The sequence below is a fragment of the Argopecten irradians genome, chromosome 7 (assembly GCF_041381155.1).
Source record: "Argopecten irradians isolate NY chromosome 7, Ai_NY, whole genome shotgun sequence".
Classification (NCBI taxonomy): Eukaryota; Metazoa; Mollusca; class Bivalvia; order Pectinida; family Pectinidae; genus Argopecten; species Argopecten irradians.
The window spans coordinates 35,354,380-35,374,003 of NC_091140.1; the positions used below are offsets into that span (position 1 = coordinate 35,354,380).

General features: G+C 31.8%; 2 protein-coding genes across 3 annotated transcripts in view; one reads left to right on the forward strand and one right to left on the reverse strand.

Moving 5' to 3' along the window:
* LOC138327179 (coiled-coil domain-containing protein 169-like) overlaps positions 1–3,569 on the forward strand; it is a 16,628-nt gene extending 13,059 nt beyond the window's left edge. Inside the window, exon 7 of the mRNA XM_069273162.1 lies at positions 1,357–3,569. Within this exon, the coding sequence (XP_069129263.1) occupies positions 1,357–1,453 (97 nt within the window). The 3' untranslated portion in view covers positions 1,454–3,569. The remainder of the gene's footprint in view (positions 1–1,356) is intronic.
* LOC138328269 (sodium/mannose cotransporter SLC5A10-like) lies at positions 3,566–19,317 on the reverse strand. Of its 2 annotated transcripts, XM_069274996.1 has the most exons (15): positions 17,960–19,317; positions 16,385–16,456; positions 15,660–15,764; positions 15,401–15,460; positions 14,065–14,169; positions 13,730–13,835; positions 12,938–13,018; positions 11,621–11,868; positions 11,154–11,289; positions 9,818–9,925; positions 8,106–8,256; positions 6,320–6,488; positions 5,578–5,793; positions 5,138–5,252; positions 3,566–4,998 (listed from the first exon to the last, which is right to left on the reverse strand). In XM_069274996.1, the coding sequence occupies exons 1-15, from the start codon at positions 18,038–18,040 to the stop codon at positions 4,799–4,801; spliced, it is 1,953 nt and encodes a 650-aa protein (XP_069131097.1). In that variant the 5' UTR covers positions 18,041–19,317; the 3' UTR covers positions 3,566–4,798. The 2 variants fall into 2 exon arrangements, with proteins under 2 accessions (XP_069131097.1, XP_069131098.1); XM_069274997.1 differs by lacking the exon at positions 17,960–19,317 and having other exon boundaries at positions 14,065–14,153; positions 16,385–16,416.
* Positions 19,318–19,624: the final 307 nt, after the last annotated feature.

Consider the following 19,624-nt stretch of genomic DNA (forward strand, 5'->3'; position numbering starts at 1 on the left):
ACAGAAAGCAGCAAATTCACCGATAATTGAAATATATAATGTCTGATTGCGAAATGTGTATATTGATATCAAAGCATGTATTAAGCTAAGAAATTATGTCTGTTATATATGCTGATACACATTTTAGGTTTGCATATTCTTTGGTGTAATTATGTAGAAAGGTTTCAATGTCCGTATTTCCTTCTCCCATCAAAGCTCTAGAGAGAGGTATGGAACTATTTTATGTTTATGGCACAGTGTGGTTTCTTGTCGTTGTACAAGCGCGCACCTGGTAGCGGTAGAAATGTAAAATGTAAAACTGTTCAGTCGTAGTGATGTATTGATGTAGAAGTGTATATATCAATATTGTATGCTTTTATGGCGTATTTAACTTCCATATCGACATAATATGATCTATAATGTTAAAGCAATCAGCTTTGATTATAATGTCATTTGTTTCATCGAGGTACCTCATAAATCGCACAGCCTAGTGACGCAACATTGAATAACAGCTAACATTACGACAGATATTTCTAAATTATGCGAACATATACGCTGTTTGGGTAACTGCTTCTAAATACGTCCATATATAATTGCTTGTTTTCTTTGTTCATTTCTATTAGCCACTATACATGTTGTCAATGTCAAGCATTGTTATTTTCAGCTATTCAGCTGAAATAAGCTGTGTTTCTAAGGATTGGTTTCCTCAAATGTTACGCTAGTTTTAATTTTCTGTGGTGCAAATGTAGCCTGTATGTTGTACTTAATGTGTGAAACATGTCTGTAAAATCGTTGTACAATTAGCTGTCCATTTTGTCACAAAAATATGTTCATATTGGTACATAGAATGTCTGATGAGATTTCACCTAGTCATTCATTATCTATTTATATAGTTTATATTAACACATATCTGATTAGTAGTAAAATCGATGGATTTTTTTTAAATTTTAGATGGTCACCCTATTTTAGCAGAAGATGTCACAATGTTAAACTGAATATAGTTCTGTTCTCTTCAAAAGTTTGTTCCATACTAGACCATGTATTGAAAAAGAATATTTTTTCGTTGTCTTACAAAGCACAGCGCATACGTTATATAATCAATGTATAACATCGATTATTACTCCGGTAATTTGATGCTATTATTGAACTTCATTGCTCTCTATATTTTGCTTTTAATAGAAATAATTAAGTCACTTCCATAATCATTTTGATTCCGATTTATAAGCTATGTTAAGTGTTTATGTAGGATTTTTTTATTCTTTATTTTAAATTTACTTCCCCATGGATAACAATATAGTATTTGTAAAATTGAGTTAATGTTCTGTGATAAAAATATAGATTTTCACAATTTCAAAAACGGGTTTTATTTTCTTCCAGTAATATTCCAGAAGATCAAAGGATCATAGACCCGAAACGAGGACCTATCAGGAAGACTGCCGCTGTAAAAAGCCTGCCAAGTCTGGAAATGACATAATACTTCACACGCAAACATTGACAAACATACTTAACGCAAAAAAATTGTATGTATATTGGTGTTTATGTATCTGTATATATTGTGAATGTTATGTTCTCTATTGATGGATCATGATAGTCTAAATATCTGTGATATGAATATGTATAATTTGTAAAATATCTGTGCTATAAAATTGTATCTGAGCCAAGCGCTTATTATTGAACATTTAGATAATAATACACTGAATCATATGTATTTGGCCAATATCGTAAGTGATGCGGGTAAAATTTCCTGATGGAAAAGTAAATAAAAATATTTAAATTGAGACTTTGATTCAACCATATATGGTTTTTTCCTATCTTCAGTTCCAGGGGTTATATTTTAAAAACCGACTTAATAAGGATTGTCATTAAGAAATAAAGCAGTTACTTTTTTGAAATTCTATAAGCTGTCTGGCTGTGGTGTAGTGAGTTTAAATCCGGATTATGTTATAAATCACTTTAAATGTTCTACTTTTTAATAGATTTTATATTTCTCGAAAGGTGCTTATTTTGTAAATATTTGTAACTAAATATAGTTATTTATTTTCAGTTTTAATAGTTTGATGGTGATAACATTAAATCACCTTTCAAATGAAATACTACATCTTTCTGATCCTTTCCAATAAGCTAGTCATACTGTGATGTTTAACCTTTTATTAGAGGAATCAGTGTTGAACATAATGATTGATATATGCTACTTTTCGAATCATTTTACTTTAAAAATTAATTAATGCTAACTCCAAGGATTTGGCGATTAACATCTAAAATTGTAAACACCTTGTCGATTCGCTAAATACCACCCTTCACGTGACCATGTTCTAAATACAATGTATAAGCTACGAGGTCAGTGGTAAATCACAGCATACATAGTATCTATATATATTTACATGTAAAGGTAGCATATAACTATAATTTTTTTAAATATTATTCGAACTATTAGCAAATATTATAGGTTTATGGTGAACTGTCCTGATTAATCAAAATCAATTTAGTAGAAAATCTAATTAAATATGGAACAAACTGTATTATAGATACTCTCCTAATTGTGCTTATCTTGGGAATATATTTTAGATACATTCATTAAAAAACAGATCATTGATATTCAACATAATACTTTTCGTAAACTGATCTTTTGTCCAACATACTAACGTTAGTAAGCGGTACTGTATTTGTAATTATTAATAATGTATACCATATGAATCATTAATGTACATTTATCTGTTTGTCAACGTCGGGAAAATATTTCAGCACGATACCATAAAATACGCATTCAATCTACAATGTAATAGACGGATGATATTTCAAATCGTAAGGGTTTTAAGCCATCTAGAGTTGTTGCAAAACGTGTCTTCTTGAAAATTATAGCAATTAATAGATGTTAAAGATGCTCCGTCGCCAACAGAGCATAAATCATATTCATCATTTGAACAATAATTGGTGTTTAATCGTGTATATATATGCCAAGTTAACTCAAAAAATAACATAAAATAATGTATTTCCCCTTTGGTGCAAGCGCAATCATTACTTCATTCCATATAAGATATAGTACCACGGATTTTTTCAAGGATGTAATTAATTATTTTTTTCATATTTTTAACATGAAGTAAAATAAGAAGCTCAAACTTTTCCATGGTGGTAATGGTGTAAAATAAGTAACTTTTGAAACTGAAGAGAATACTAAATCGTCTGCTCCTGTTTTTGATAGTGGAAAAAATACCAATTGTCAGAGGTGGAGCATCTTTAATGTATTCTTTGTTATATTTGATCTGTGATATTGTAAATTTCATTCCGTCCATAATTCAGAGTAACACTTCTTGTGTCTTTTCTTTGATTGTGTTTGCCTATAATGTGTTTTTATCATCTTTGGCTATGATGTACTATACTTAATCTGTTATGATTATAAAATACAAAGGAATGTTGTTATAAACTGTTTGATGTAAAGATACTTTACAGAGAAAATGTTAATGATGATTTACCTACATTAAAATAAAATCTGTATGATTAATCTAAGTATGAGGCACACATTAGGTAAATATGTAGAACTGTTGTCATTACTATGGGAATATATAATGAAATGTAATAAAAGATAAATGGAATTCAATAGCTTTTGTGTATTTCGTTGTCCTTGTTGGATGTATTCCTTGAATTGAGAAATGTGGCTGTTGCGGGATTTCGGATAATCTAAGGACTTCAGGAAGAAAAATCAATCAACGATGTTGAAGACTGGAACATGAAATGGGTATAGAATGAATAATGTATTTACTTGATAGATAACGCGAAGCTCTCTGATCATAGACAAGAGAGAATCGGAATAGATTATCTTAAAGGAGTATAGAAATTATATCAATGTAGAGTTTTGATTTCGAGATGTGTTTACCTAACGGTGCCAGATAACCATCTTTACTGGTTGTATGACTTACTGGTTTTTGGATTATACATATAATTCTTTGGTACCATGCGTTAACGAAAGTGACAACGCTGGTCTTTCATGAGCACCTGGTTAAAGTCTCACATTTTGTAGGAATGTCATTATTTAGGATTCTCTTAACTTCATCATTTTGCGATGTTGATCCCTTTTAATTGGCCGTTCGTATTTACATGTGGCTGATTCAAATGTATATATTTATAATTATATCTTTAATCTGAGAAGTTAAAATGAAATTTCGTCAAAAGATTACAAAACTGCTCTAGGTTTAGCACTTTCTTTTTACTTTATTAAGGGCACTTTATTTTACTGTTTATTACAAATCCAGTAAAACAAAAGAAAGAAGTATCGGAACTAAATATAAATTGTTTTAGATTGCTTAAATATTACACATACATGTATTTGTATGTAAATTCAGTAGCCTTATAGACTAAAATATTTCTAAATATTATATAACGTTTTTGTTTAAAGTACCATATTTAAATGGTTCCTTAGTTAACACGGTTTTGAATTTAATTTTAATTGAAGATGTTAGGAGCATTCAAGATTTCTGTATTTACTGTATAACATTCGATTTTCACGATTTTGTGTGGCGAAATGTTATTCGGCGACCGTTAAATAATGTATACAATATGCTGTTGTCGCCATTCGTGGTAATTACAATGTTGTCGAATTAAGTCAAAATCGCAATCGCAAAACGAACCGCAAAAATAACCGTTGATACATTTTTTTTTATATTTCTCTAGGAAATAGCTTTCTTTACAACACGACGTTTGGCGAATTTGAATTTCGAAGAGTTGTTTGAGGCCTCTATAGTATTGGGTCTTTTGTGTGAAGCAATAATCAATAATCGCTGTTCAATAAATGAGTACATCTCATGTGCAAATGTACCTAGTGTCCTCAATGGAAAATTGCGTACAAAAGAACGAATACGCTCAAAAGAACAATAGCAGAAACGTTTAAAAACAAATTAGTCTTTTTGTCGATATAGAGTTTTTGCTTCAGTAATGCTTTCCCTCTCTCGTGACCGTATTGTACTGCAAAATCGTTATCCACCGTCCCATTAGCATTAGGTTCCTTTGATTTGTCTTGCTCAGGACCTGGATGAATGTATAAAGAATACATTACAATACCTATTCAGTAATTAGGGTTCTTTGCGGGTGTTTATGTGCGATGCAGTTTAATGATTTCATTATTTGTATTTAAAAGCTAACATTCTTGTATGACAGGCAAACTTACTGTTTTTGGACTTGACGTATATTGCTTCTTCATTGCAAGGAACCGCTAATTCTTGATCTTCTCCCTTCCTTGCCGGACCGATAGGCTCTGTTGTCCAAAATGTCAGACCTTCAATCTAATAACAAAAACAAACAAACAAAAAATGTTCTAAGACAACATTATGCACTGAGATAATATTTTATGGAAGACATCCAATTTGAGATACGACTGTGTACGATAATATTTTTATTTTGGATATGGTAAGCAATTGCATATCGCTGGAATTGATATCGAAAAACTCTTTTTGCATTATATGCTGCATTGCAGTATACTTTCAAACTAAATCTTTTAGGCCACAGTGATAATACACACATACATATTTATTATAGTATAGTCTATATTCCATCTAATTCAGGCTAAAATTATAAACATGTCCATTAAACCATACATGCCAATATTACCTGCTTCGAAGGTTGCCGTTTTGTACACAGGCTAACTAAAATGGCGACCACTGCTGTTTCAACCAGCACCATGGCAGCAAAGTATGTGAAATGGACCTTCGATATGACCGCAGGTCTATCGTCGACCTCTCCACACTTTGGAGACGGGTATATAAAGTCTAGGACCATCCGGGTAATTCCTGTAACCTGGCCGACCAACATTCCCCAGAAAGCCCCCTTTAACAATGCATCAAAAACCATGTAACTAACACGAAAACAAGTGATGCATCAAAGAGTTGGCTACAATGTGAAAGATAAGATATTTTGTTTTGTATGGCGATAAATTTAAATATTTCTTACCGTTTCCTTATTGTCTTCGAGACTTTGATTAATCTTACCTTGGCAAACATCATCAAATGATATCATGACTTTTAAAGTATTCTTTTACATTTACTCATTACTCTACCAATACGGATTGAAATTTTCGAAAATAAATCACCAAATTTCGACAGAATGTAATATAGCATATTTGAGAAAAAATAAATACCTACATTTAATTTGTACGGCATCTGCTCAGAAGATTTAATGAAATTTTGAATACCTGTATGTATAAATATGTCAAACTTTTTTTGGATACAAGTCTCATTAAGTATTAAGCTTCATGGTAAGATATTTTATCCAGTATTGAAATAAGCAATAACAAATGTGCTTCATATCTTATGATTGATTTCCGTACATAAGTTTCAATTATGATACCCCTTACCTGTTCGTTAACCCTAGGAACAAATACAGCCAAGAGAAAGACAGAGCAGATAGGCGGGGCTAGATATCCCGTGACAGCCTGTATATACATAAACAACTGGCCTTGCTGTGCTGCCTTAATCAATGGGATCCACGCAATACTGACAGCGACCAAAATAACGACGAACACTCTGCGAATATATGTAGAAAACATTTCATGTACAAAACGTCACGCACTTGAAAATATTTACAGAACACAATGGTATAATATCGCTCAAATATTTCATGGCATACTTCTTCCCACCAAAAATATTCATAATGGCTTATCAGAATATAATTAATTTTTCTTTGTTTTCATACCAAATCTGGCTTTCTGATTGGTCAATATTTTTTTTGCATACCACTATGAAAAAAAAAATCCGAGAATGGCGCGAAACCCCGACGTTTTCGTGACGTCACAATAGAGACATTGACGTTGCGTATTGATTCGGAAAAAAGAATCCCTTGAAAAACCACTATAATGTTACATTTAAACATACTTCATTTTATCAAATAGAGTATAAAATTAATTATAAGTATTGATGTCACTATTTTTTAATTTTATCGGGTTATGAAAAAAAAATTGTTTGCAAACTTTTGTGAGAATCCGCTACGCGGATTCACACAGTTTGCAAACAAATTTTTTTTTCATACCCCGATAAAATTAAAAAATAGTGACATCAATGCTTAAGTAAAAAAAAACAAGGTATATTGCTAAAACGAATAATTGAAATTAAAACATTCAAGTTTATTTAGTAATTCAGTTTTTCTAGACTTTTGGACATTTCGTGGGCCAGTAAAATCAGCAAAAATAACATTGTGTAAGTTCTTCCTGGGTAGTTTCAATTTGGAAAAAGTCCATTTTGATAAAGTTCAACAAGAAATACAATATAGATATATTTAGTATCCAGTATGAATCGGTTATTGTGAAATGATAAAATTTGGTTCGAATGTATCATTGTAGCTTACTTTTAATTAGAAATTACAAATGAAATAGGGCTTAAGTCACATTATTTAGTTAACAAATGGTTGTAAAGATATAACACAATGATGATGATAATAAGATTGAACGGTTTCTGTTCCGTTAAACGAGTCTTTCCTTTATCCGATTATATAAGGTAATATTTTGTATGTATTATATCATTCTGAATTCATTCCGCACTAGAAAGAAAAAATCCCATAAACTCATGCAAGTAGATGTGTATAGAATAGTAGATTTGGCCTTTGATGTCATTAAATGCTAAACGTTTACATAGTTATATGGTAATAGTGATAAAACGTATCCACGAGTTGATTAAATCAGTGCCCTAAATAATTTAGAAACATATGTTCGAAGCCGTAGAAATTAATAAAATATTCACTGGGCATAATATTGATAATCATAAAAAAATTTGAAAAAGTATTGACCAATCTTGTAAATCTATGTTTGATTATAAATAACATCCACATAACCGGCACTCGTTTTCACTCGGTTTCAGGGACAACTCTTTTCATACTTATAAACATTATATAAGAATGTCAATTACCTGGTGTCGTGTCCATTAATCAACATACCTTATCTGGTAAACGAAGTATAAACAATATAACTGTCAAAAGCAAAGAGAGACAAATTCTACTTTCAGACTTATTTCGTATCATAAATCATAAACCATTGACAGCATTTTTAGAGCAATTCCCAACAAAACTGGTCAGTCTGGTTATATGACCCAACTAAGTACTGCAAGCGAAAGTGGAAACGCTAAAGTTGCATTTCAAAGCCGTATACGTACTTGCCAACGATCAGGAGTTCCCGTTCTCCGGCGTCTTTCCGGAACTTTCTCCACAGATCCATCGTGAAAACAGTGGCAGCACTGTTAAATACTGACGTCAGAGAGCTCATTAAGGCTGCCATCATCACTGACATCATCAGACCACGCATGCCTGAAACAAAACCTCATTCGGTAACGCCGTCATTGAAAATATACAACGTACATATGTCATAAATTAGTAAGAGTATTATCTTCCAAACGTGTCAGAATGCAACAGTATACTTATTTTCGTGACAGCTTAATTTCGCGTTTTCATGTCTAACTTCGTTTCTTACCGTCATTTAAATGGACAATTTTATTTCTTATCGTACTCGACAGAAATGTCCACGTGATTGTGGAGAGCCGTCACGTGGTGAACCCTAATACTTTATAGGGGGTTAGTAAATTTTATAATGGTGCAATATGTCGCCCTCGCTTCAAAATCTTAACTCATTATTTTCAACCTAATATACCATTTCATTACTGTAAAATATATTTTACTTATTAATTTATTATGTAAAATTAATTTAAAAACGTTTTAATGCTTCAAATTAAATGAAATGATTTTTTTAAATACGCCAGTTTAAAAGTTGATGACGCGGTGAAAGTCAAACGTAAGAATTTAAGCGTTTTCTTGACTGCGACCATAAACAAATGGAGGGGTTCGTATAGATCTATAGATCTATCAACCCTCACTCAACCCTCACTCTACAAGTAATTGATCGGCATTTATTTAAGTGATTATCTCAGCGGGAATGCAGAGATGAGCATGGATCTGAGCTATAAATGTTTGATTGATGTTTGTGTCACTATTGTTTGTGATGCTTTCAATATACAACCAGTCTGATGTCGCATTGTTGTCAGCCTACTGTGAACTGGGAATGCCGAATTATTATTTATTTATTTATAATTCAGTATTGTTCTTCATGTTTCTTATACAGTTATTTCCAGATTCCGGAAATAAATACATAAATAAACATGTAGGCCTACTGTAGGCCAAATATTTTAAAAGTTGCGATCGTTTGTATACTTCGCAAGCATGATTCAGATTTAATTTCAGATTCTTGAGAAAACAAATCGGAAACAAAGATCTAATGAAACAAATAAATGATCCTCAATGCAATAAATTCGTTATATAGTCAGTTCTGACCGCCTATAAAGGTATATAAGGTCAGCAAGAAGTATAGGAGGCTCGGACTACGCCATCGCCCCTTTAAATCTTACTGACCCTTTATGCCTTTATAGGGGGTCAGTAACTGACTATATAACTAATAATATTGATCCGCTATACCTGCGACCAGTTTCACAAACATTCCTGAATTTTAAGGAATTCCTTAAATTAAATTTCCCTAAGAAAAGCATTACAAAAGTTATGGCAAAACTCTTAAGTTAAGGAAATTTCCTTAAAATCTGTAATGATTTTCTATGGAGAATTCTAAGTTAAAGGATTCCTTAGAGAACTGGACACTGTGTTCAGAACATTTCCGAAACGATTATTTTTCGCTGTTTCAAATAGCCGAAGTTTAATCGCATCTAAAACCACTTGATTTCATAATAAATGCACATAGCATTTTAATGATATTTTCGTGTATGGTAATGGTTAAAACTTATGTGGTTTCAAACCAGTACAGTTTCAAACTTTATCTATTAAGAGTATAAAATGTCCAAACATGGTAGGAGTTATGATGACTTACCAATTGGTGCTAGTCCGAGAATAAGTTGTGGGTAGGCGATATTCGAACATCCTACAGGGTTTTCACACACATCCATACATGTTTTCGCGTCATTGCATGCCACAGTTTCTGTTATATATGAAGTGCATTTAATTAATGTTACTTTAATATATTGATATTAAACATGTCCCTTCTAAACTCGAAGTTGGTGATTGGATGGTGTAGTGGTTAAGAAACTCGCCTTTTACCAAGACGTGAAAACGTTAAGGGCAGGTAACCTGTCGGATCATGTGGGTTTTCATCAGCCACCAACTTTACAACCCCTGGTGTGCTTACATCTAGACCATCGTAAGTGATTTATATAACTTACATTACATATAACCTGTCTTGCAACCGATTAAAATAAATAAAATGTATTATTCATAAAATATAATCTATATTATTGTAATTAAACCAGTTCAGGAATATAATTTACATTTAATATTTTCCATGTGTAGAAATGATAAGGCAGATTTACAAAGGAAAATACATTTTTGTTGTAATTAATTTGATATCTGACAATATCAACACAAACTAAAACAAAGTTAATTATAATACAATATATTTTGAATTAATCATTTACATGGTCATTTCTTTTGCTTATTACATTTCAATGTGTTCTATTGTGTTAGGCTTTCTAATTTTGTAATGGTTCATAATCAACATTTGTTCTGTTCACAATCTGTGAAAGTGTTTTTTCATGAATGTGAACATTTATATAATTCCTCAAATTTCAGCTGTCGGTCTTTCGTTCAATCGCTAGCATGACAGGCAATGCAGACAATAATGAAAAAAGGAACCAAGAATGGTGAGCAACTGCAGAAATGAAGACACGCGAAAAGTACGAATAACGCAATATCACCTACTCCCTAACAGTAAAGGTATCTGGTTCAATCGACCAAAGCAATCATAAACCTGTAAAAACAAACACGGCCGATATTATGTTAACTGACGCTACCTAGCGTCATGCTACTATAAACTGGAACGTTCAGAATGTTGGTCTAACAAGTATGTTTTACATAATACGTGTTATACAAATATTGTGACATTATGACGTCATGATGAACATATGACTTCGCATTATTGCTTCGATAGGTTGAAACTTCACATCCGAACCGAGTTACCGCCGTCTTATATAACACGAAATTTAACGTTTTGCCCATATCTGCATTTATAATTACAGGACTCTTACCATCGTGCCTGAGTATTATGAAATTTATCAAACCCGTTACATAATATGATATGTTACAAGTATTTAGTATTTATTACTTCCGTAGTGATAGCTGTTTAACCTTATTACATGCTCGGTGGACCATACCTGGAAATAAGACTCTGCTGATCATGCCAGGCATAATTATGAGAAACAGTGGGAGGAACTTAAGGAATCCAGCCATGATCGTAGCCCCTCGTGCGTGACCAATGTTTTTGGCGGCCAAGACTCTTTGTACGATGACCTTAAAAAGAAAATGCTTACTTTCATCAACATACATCTTCTATGATTTTTCTCTCGTTTGTTTTCTTATAGGTAATGTTGTTGACTATTGCAATACAGACATGCACTCTAGACTTCGCGGTTCATTACTTTTTTCGTCAAGCTTCCAATTCCGGAAAACAAGATGAAAAACCTCAATTTTCAAAATAGATAGATAGATAAATAAATAAATAACCTAACAAAGCGATAGAAATGTTATTTAATATTAAATTCTTAGAGAACACTAGTTTTCATTAACACTGTCTTTGTAATCTGCTACAAATGTATAAGAAAAAAAAAACTGAATTGCATACCTGATCAGCACACCAGTACCATGTTGACACAAATGTTGACCTTATAAGGACTCCTGGCCATGGGAGGTCGGAGTTTAAGGCGTCACGGAGAATGTGGAACGCGTCCTCTCGTGGAAGTCCACATGAAGATTGCGTATAGTTACTAAATGTCACATTCCCTGTACTATTGATGAAGTTGTAGGACGATTTAGGGATGGCTTCGAAGTACTTGTACATTAAGGCATTGATTCCTCCTACTTTCACAAAGGCTGCAATTACGCCAAAACTGTATTATTTTCTTATTTGCGTCTTTGGAATTTTTTTCGAAACCTACCTACGAGGACATAAATCAAACACAGGAAACAGAACACAAGTGAACTAAAGCCCTTTGAATGTTCAATACAAGTAAAGTGCATTGTTCTCCAAAAATCAATTATTTTAATGCAAATGATCAAAATTTAGATTTTAACGATTTATGTATCTTTGATGATAGTAAGCCGTATAAATGTCCCTGTTGAACATATCTTTTATTGTTCAACTTCTCAAAATACTTGTGTTTTCCACTCATTTGATCTAAAATCTATCACAAGACGGACACTTAACAGAAAAAAAACATGACTACACAATAAACAAATATGAAGCACACCAGTAGTACAACCAAACATATTGGTGTCCGATAATTCTGAGTGTATCATAGATAACAAAAAAATAACAAGTATGTTTGGAATAAGTTCAGAAAGTCTACAGTTTAGTTTATTTTGTTTTCATAATACAAATTGCAAAGAATATCCAAATCGATTTTGATGAATTGTTTCTTGTTGTTCAACATATTGCATACCTTGTCAAATGTATGAAATAGAGATGATTTTAACACCTGTGACGCTGCACAACCTTTTATCACGTACTTCAGGATAGATTGTTAGGTATATACTTATTACAAACATCCGTTGCCAGTATTTTAGGTAAAACGTTTTATACCCCAGACCAACAGTTTGGGTAATTTGAAGATACTTTCGATAGAAAAAAACAACCAAAAAACAAAAACAAAAAATACTTAATTGGCAGAGATATATTGATATTAAACATCAATCAAAACATTTAGATATGTGCACATTTGCATATCTACACTACTTCCGAAAAAAACCCCAAAAACCTAAAAAAAAACTCACTGGCAGACATATGTACTTACATTGATTTTCAATAACAATAGAGGTATTTATATATGGGTATATTCACATATGTACAACAATATTTATCTAAAGGCTATTTATTGTGAATATCATTCATGATACATTTTATTGACTTATACTTTATATGATTATAAATAGAGGATCTCACCTAGTACCGAGAGTGTTACAGCCCCTCCTAGCATGATGACCGTCTGTAGGGTGTCTGTAAATATCACGGCTGCCAAACCACCTTAAGTAAATATAAATTATATAAATCATGTAAAAATCAAATTACTAAGGTATGTTTAACTATTCAACTTTGTTGGGACAAAATCTATTATCAAACAATGATTAAAGCGAATGAATTTCAATTTTTAATTAGTTTTACTGGAGTAACTCCGTTGTGTCCAAAGCTCATGTTGAAAAGGAGGAATAGATGACATTCTATTGCGAATAATAGACTTTAATTCAGCAAACGAGTGGTTGACAAGAGTTATAATTTCAATTAAACAATTTTGTTTGTAAAATATACTTTGGTTTTGGTTTGTCAACTTGCGGTATTCACATATATTCTTATCTAAAAAAATCACATCTTTGATCGTTGATCCCAATTTATTATCTATATAATGTCGAAATTGCTCATTAAAAGATTAATTTAGCAACGAACTATAAGTCGGTACATCCATTAGCTAGACTTGACACTTAACGTATCAAAAGTAGAAAAAGAAGTGAAATACAATGATACCATATATTTTGATTTAATCACACGCAGAAAAAGCCTTAGCTTAGAACATTGGAAATTAGAATATTTAGAACTACTTCCGCATTATTTTTGCATTAGAGGTCAAAGAAGCAATAGTAAACACATTTGCGAACTCTTATTTAAAAACTACCGGAGTGTTATAGGAAAACAACTCGAATAGCTGATTTCAAAAATAAGTACTGTAATGATAATATTTACCTGCTATCGTATAAACTGCGGTCACAGCAAGTAATGCTATTATTGAAACATATGTATTCCAACCCAGAGCCTGCTGTACAAACACTGAGCCTGCGTATATGTCTACCTGTAATGGCCATAATCACACACCCTTATTAAATACTGCCTCTCATTAAAAATCGCAAACTAAATATCGCGTGGATAGAAATAACGAATAATTATTAAGTATTTAGACAGAAGTTTTCATAAAAAAACAACGTTAGGTTATAAATGCTTAATAACTTAAGAAAAGTATCTATCCAGTTCAAGATATGATCAAGTGACGTATAATTGACTTTTGTTTCCAAATTACTTACCGATATTTTGGTGCATATATATAAAAACAAAGCCAAACAGCTAAGGTACAATCTAAGTCTGGTTCCACCAAACCGTTTCTGTAGAAATTCTGGAATAGTAAAAAGCTGAAAGTAATAGAGAAATGATAAACGTCATTTATAAAAAAAAGTGAAATACACGATATTGCACTACAAACAAAATAGGAATTGTTATGCTATGCTTTTTAAACATTTGCGAAATAACCATCAGGCATATATTTCGAAACATGAAAAGGAAGCAAAGGGCATGATATACGTAATTTGAAGACTATTTTGAGGAAAACAGTTCAATAAAAATACTGTAATTTTCGGAACATGTTGCGTCATGTCACTCTATATTTGGTATATACGGCATCTACTGCTAGATTAAATAACACGATATGGAAGTTAACATATTTATTTTTATGTCTTTTAAAAAATGATCGATATACTTGTAACATATTGTTATCTCTCTAGTCGTTTATGTATTCAAGTTGCAAATGTGAAAGTCCAAATTGATTTTGATATAAAATGTGATAAAAACATTGAAATGAACAGTTTTAATTTTCATTTTTATTTATTGATTCAGTGTTTATGGCAAGGCAATCCGGTCGCCAAGATGTTTGCCTATACTACAAACGATCGTTAGATAAAACTCGTAGATACTAAGTTATTATAAAAGGAATATGTTGAAGGAACATTTTAACTAAACGCATTTGATCATAATAATAACTATCAGATATCGAATAAATGCATACTTATTATCATTTATTTACCCATCTTAAAAGCAAAATAGCCATATTTATTCCAAATATCATTTATCTCAATTATTTATCTAAAATATGAAACGATTTGCTTGAGACTGTAATCAAATCACTTATAATTGTTGCATCCATGTAAACGAGCTATGCGCTACGTTTGCACTCAGGCGGCTGGAACAGTTTGACGTAATGTCAATTAAAAAATAAATATGTAAACTATAGGGTAACGGGTAGATACATATATATATACGTTTACCTTAACTTGAAAATGGAATATCGTAAATTATCTAACACAGTCTTCATAAATTTCCTGTCGGCTGCTATATTCAAACATACGCTTGAACAATACAATGTGGTGATTAAATACACATTTGGTCCACAAAATGGACAGACACAGTTGATTCCTCAAAATGGACATGTGAAGCTTGGGAGTACACAACTTATATTGATGTATTCGATTCTAACGTCCTACCTACATTGTATTAAACACTATTTTAAGGTTATGCATTTACTTAATGCACGATCAATTAAAATGGCATACAATTGTAGAATACTAACATATATTTAAGTATACTTACTCCAGAAGATAGATATATGGGAAGAAACACCCAACCCAGTAACGGTAAACAAATCGCGGCCTAAATAAACAAAAACAAAATTAACATATGTTACATATATATGATAAGCAATAAATTAATTATCTCTCTTGGTTTTGGCTGTTTACTGTTTTCGCTCTTTTAAGATACTCATGCTGAAAAAAAAATTAAAAATATGCTTCATAATATGTTAACATTATTCGATTTTATAAATTCTGTGTATTGCATTATCTATACTTACGCCCCATTCGAACGCTACCACCCCAATACCCGAAGCCGCACCGCTACCAGCTAAGCCAATGAAATGCTCGCTTCCTATGTTGCTGGAAAAGAGTGATGCTCCAATCTATGAAAGAATGAGCAAATTATAATAAATAAACAATAACAAATAGACATTACACATGTATTACGGATGCTTGTATATAATTTTATATCTTACTTCAAGGAAAGGTTTTTTCCTTAATAAAAATTTATTTCTCGTGTGCAGAAGGGGTGTTACGCTATTTTCCATATTTGATTATTTTGATTTTAAACACAAATATTCACCACTAACCAAATTCAGCATTTACACTTAATTTATATTTCATTTATTAACATCTGTTCAAAATTGATAATTATATAGTTAATTTACTTACGTTAATGGAAATTTAAAATGTTCATAAAGGATCATGTAAGTTCAGAAAGATCAATACAGTCGTTATATAGCGGAACCTTAACTGTCGTCATCACCAAACAGAAGCTTCTACTTAAAAGTTTAAGTTGAAAGATAAGGAATATGATAACAATCCTAAACCATATTTATTTTCTCATAGAGCAGAGCATTTTCAGCATTGACACAATGTTCCATAAAATAGAATAATTTAATTTTGGAATTATAAAAATAAGTTGGGACGAGAATATTGGTGTTTTTTTGTGTTTTTTTTTTTATTTGTTTTTGACAATCAGCTTATAGAAATGAGTACTTACTGGGAACCACAACATTGACCGCCCTGCTAAGAAATATCCTTTTACTGTATTCTTTTCTTTCCTGCACATCGACTACGACAAAATGGAAAAGAATGCAAAAAAAATATGAACATAATGTATTACGAACTCGGACATTCAAAAATAACAAACATATCATAAGACTGGTTAATGAATAGTGAAAAGAAGCAAAACATGTATTTGTACTTGTTAGATGAGAATGAGATGGAACTTAAATAAAATTTTCGTAATCAATTTAAAAAAATAAATTATATATTTTTATTTAAATAAACTAACATATCTAGAACTATGACATCAAATATTGTTAAAAACCTTTCCACGTATATATGTGATAGATCCAGACTTAGGTAGTTAGCATTATTGATTGTATTACCTGTGACTAGACTTCTGAAAAATTTAACATTTCATTGTTGTGGTCAAATTGTGGTAAATGTAGTTTTCCATTATATAATTTCATATGCAAATGTCACACTGTGTCAAAGTGTTAAATGAGATCTAGTGCCTTGTAAAGAATGCAAACATGCTATATTACACATAGAGGTTGATAGAGAAAGGCTGAACAAGAAAATATTAAATAGTCAAGGATCCAGGTGTTATCTTTGACTCAATTTAATGTACAGGTACAGATAAGTAATTGGAGAGGTCGTCTTTGTGAGGCATTGAGCTTAACATCATTTGTGGAGAAAATAATGGCGTAATTTTTACACAAAACCTAATGACGAAACAATCGATATATTGCTTTCACAATATAAATATACCAATATTTCGACAAAAACAGTCGGTACATATGTGCAACATCAGCTGAAGCATTGCTATTAAGCGAAATAAAAATGAATTCACTGTTTTCCGAATATATTCTATAAAACAACTACTGCGATATGTACATTATTGGACATAACTTTGTTATCAATAAGGATATATATTTAACAAAACCTATAGTAAGGTTATCATAACCGTTATCCGCCACAACAGACAGTGTAGTTTGTTGACATTAGGTTGATCAATATACTTTGTAAATTTATATAAGTATACATTTTTGAATTCTAAATTATTCTATTATGTTTTGAATATGGATATGAAGAAAGGTGCAGGGTCAGGTCAACCAGCTTATATAAGATCATTTTCAAATATTGCTGCATTTTACTACAACTCTTTCTTGGTTTGCGATCAGCTAAACGGACGTATATTAGATTAGAAGCATTTATTGAATTTTTACTAGAATGTAGACCACTTGTTACCAAACAAAGTATCTTGAAAAATGAATATGTTGTGTAATATTTCATACGAATTGATGGCTAATGCATAAACAATATATTCTTAACTTTAATAAAATTATAAAAGCAAACAAAGAAAAACACACACAAATATAGAATGAAAGAAAGAAATGTAACAAACTAAAAACTCATTTTGCTGACATTTGTTTCTACAATAACCATTTTGCTTTATGTATTTTCACAATAACTAGTCGTGCCTGCAAAAGATGTAGTGACGATCTGAATACGATGGAAGCACATGAATACACTGTACATGTAAATGACAGAAACATTATTTCCTTACCCATAATCCCACCACTAGGACTAACGCAAAGTAAATGACAAGCACAAGGATATCCACCCAATGATCCAGGCCAGCTTTCATGATGGCGATTCTTACTTCAATAACGACCGGCAAGTCATAAACTATTTAGTGGGTCACAAAAAACGACGGACGTTAATCGTTTTCAGGATACTTTGATCCCTTCTATTATCTAGTCCGTTCCTCACTTCAAAAGTACACATCTGTCAAAAAGGTCAAGACTCCTTTGGTAAAGCGCTATCTTATCGTCAATGGAGATATCATTCTAGTGTTTGTAGATCCGAATCTCAGCAAATAAACTATGATGGCCTCCAGTGTCCATACAAACAAATAGTAGATAATTTTCGGATCTACAGCGAAGAGTTTAGTTCACATTCCTCAATCGAACTGTTTCGGGTTAGCTTTACCAGTCCGTCTCGACGATAAGGAATTATGTTTATATTAATGTATTCGGTGAAATTTTAACAAGCTATTATTTCATCAAAGTTCCATTACCCAGCACCTGGGCAAATATACCTATGGAAACCATTAAAGGACTTTTTATCAACTGCAATATTTTAAAGTGTAATATGTGGTCTGTGGATTATGCTTTTAGTTTTAATTATGCAAATATACTTTTAAAAATATATTTCTATATACAATACATGCATGTACATGTAATCATATGAAGAAGGAATATATATATAGGCTTTGCCTGCTGCCCGATCCAGAATTGTATCTTTTCGATTTAATGAATATTTCTGAGATGAAAAACAAAATAAAACAAATTATTTGATACCAGTAATTATCAGAAATGTTCTTTGTTAAAACCTCTTATATTTTATATATTGTTTTAATTCTCTAGCAATCACTTTCATTAGGCGTTGTTCTTGATGTATGGGATACTCATTGATGTTGCTCCTCGTCATTGATATCATTAGCGCGTGTCCTCGAATGACACACATTGCAGTTGTTTTTCGTGAGGTCACCCCGTATCGCATCGCTTGGTGTTAGTACCCTGCATTAAAAACGTATATCAAAGCTGACGCACATACAACACTTAAGTAAACATAAAAAACAATGACCTGGTTTAATCTAATTAATGCACAGATGTCACTAAAACCATGCTTTACATGTGAAACATGACTTTGAATACAAATTGTTTTCAAGGGGTTATTGTCAAGGATAAAAGAAGTTAAAAATAACAGATGGTGGAAAAGAATGAACTATTACATGTTTTATATTTCAACAAATTTCAAAGACATATGAATCGATATAAAATATATCTGTTCATATATCAGAAATGGCAATAACTCACTTTACTTTTCCAAAGGTTGTGTCTACTAAACCCCACTGATCAATTACCATCTCCATAGCAAAAACTTGGGTATAGATGGCATAAGTATTTCGAATATAAGTCTTGTAATGACGGGTCAATTTTTTGGCATTCCTGTGATTATTTCATAAGCTAAGTTATTAACTTATATTTACATTTTAACTGCAATCCAACATTTACCTTACCAAGTGCAGTTGGTGACAATGAACTTCAATCGTTTGTGACGTCACAATTGTTGTGCCAGCATTTAAGGAAAACGGCTGTTAAAATGGCTGTTCCAGACGGTAACGTGATGCAGAATCCTTGGTATTTCAACGTAAAATTGTACATAC

What these genes read in the sequence shown, in the direction of transcription:
- LOC138328269 (XM_069274996.1), bottom strand. Translation starts at nt 18,040, where the DNA reads ATGAAAGCTGGCCTGGATCATTGGGTGGATATCCTTGTGCTTGTCATT. An exon ending in CGCAGTTTATACGATAGCAG is followed by an intron (nt 13,019 to 13,729) that starts GTAAATATTATC and finishes TATTTACTTAAG; the next exon opens with GTGGTTTGGCAGCCGTGATA. An exon ending in CAGCAGAGTCTTATTTCCAG is followed by an intron (nt 9,926 to 11,153) that starts GTATGGTCCACC and finishes CATATATAACAG; the next exon opens with AAACTGTGGCATGCAATGAC.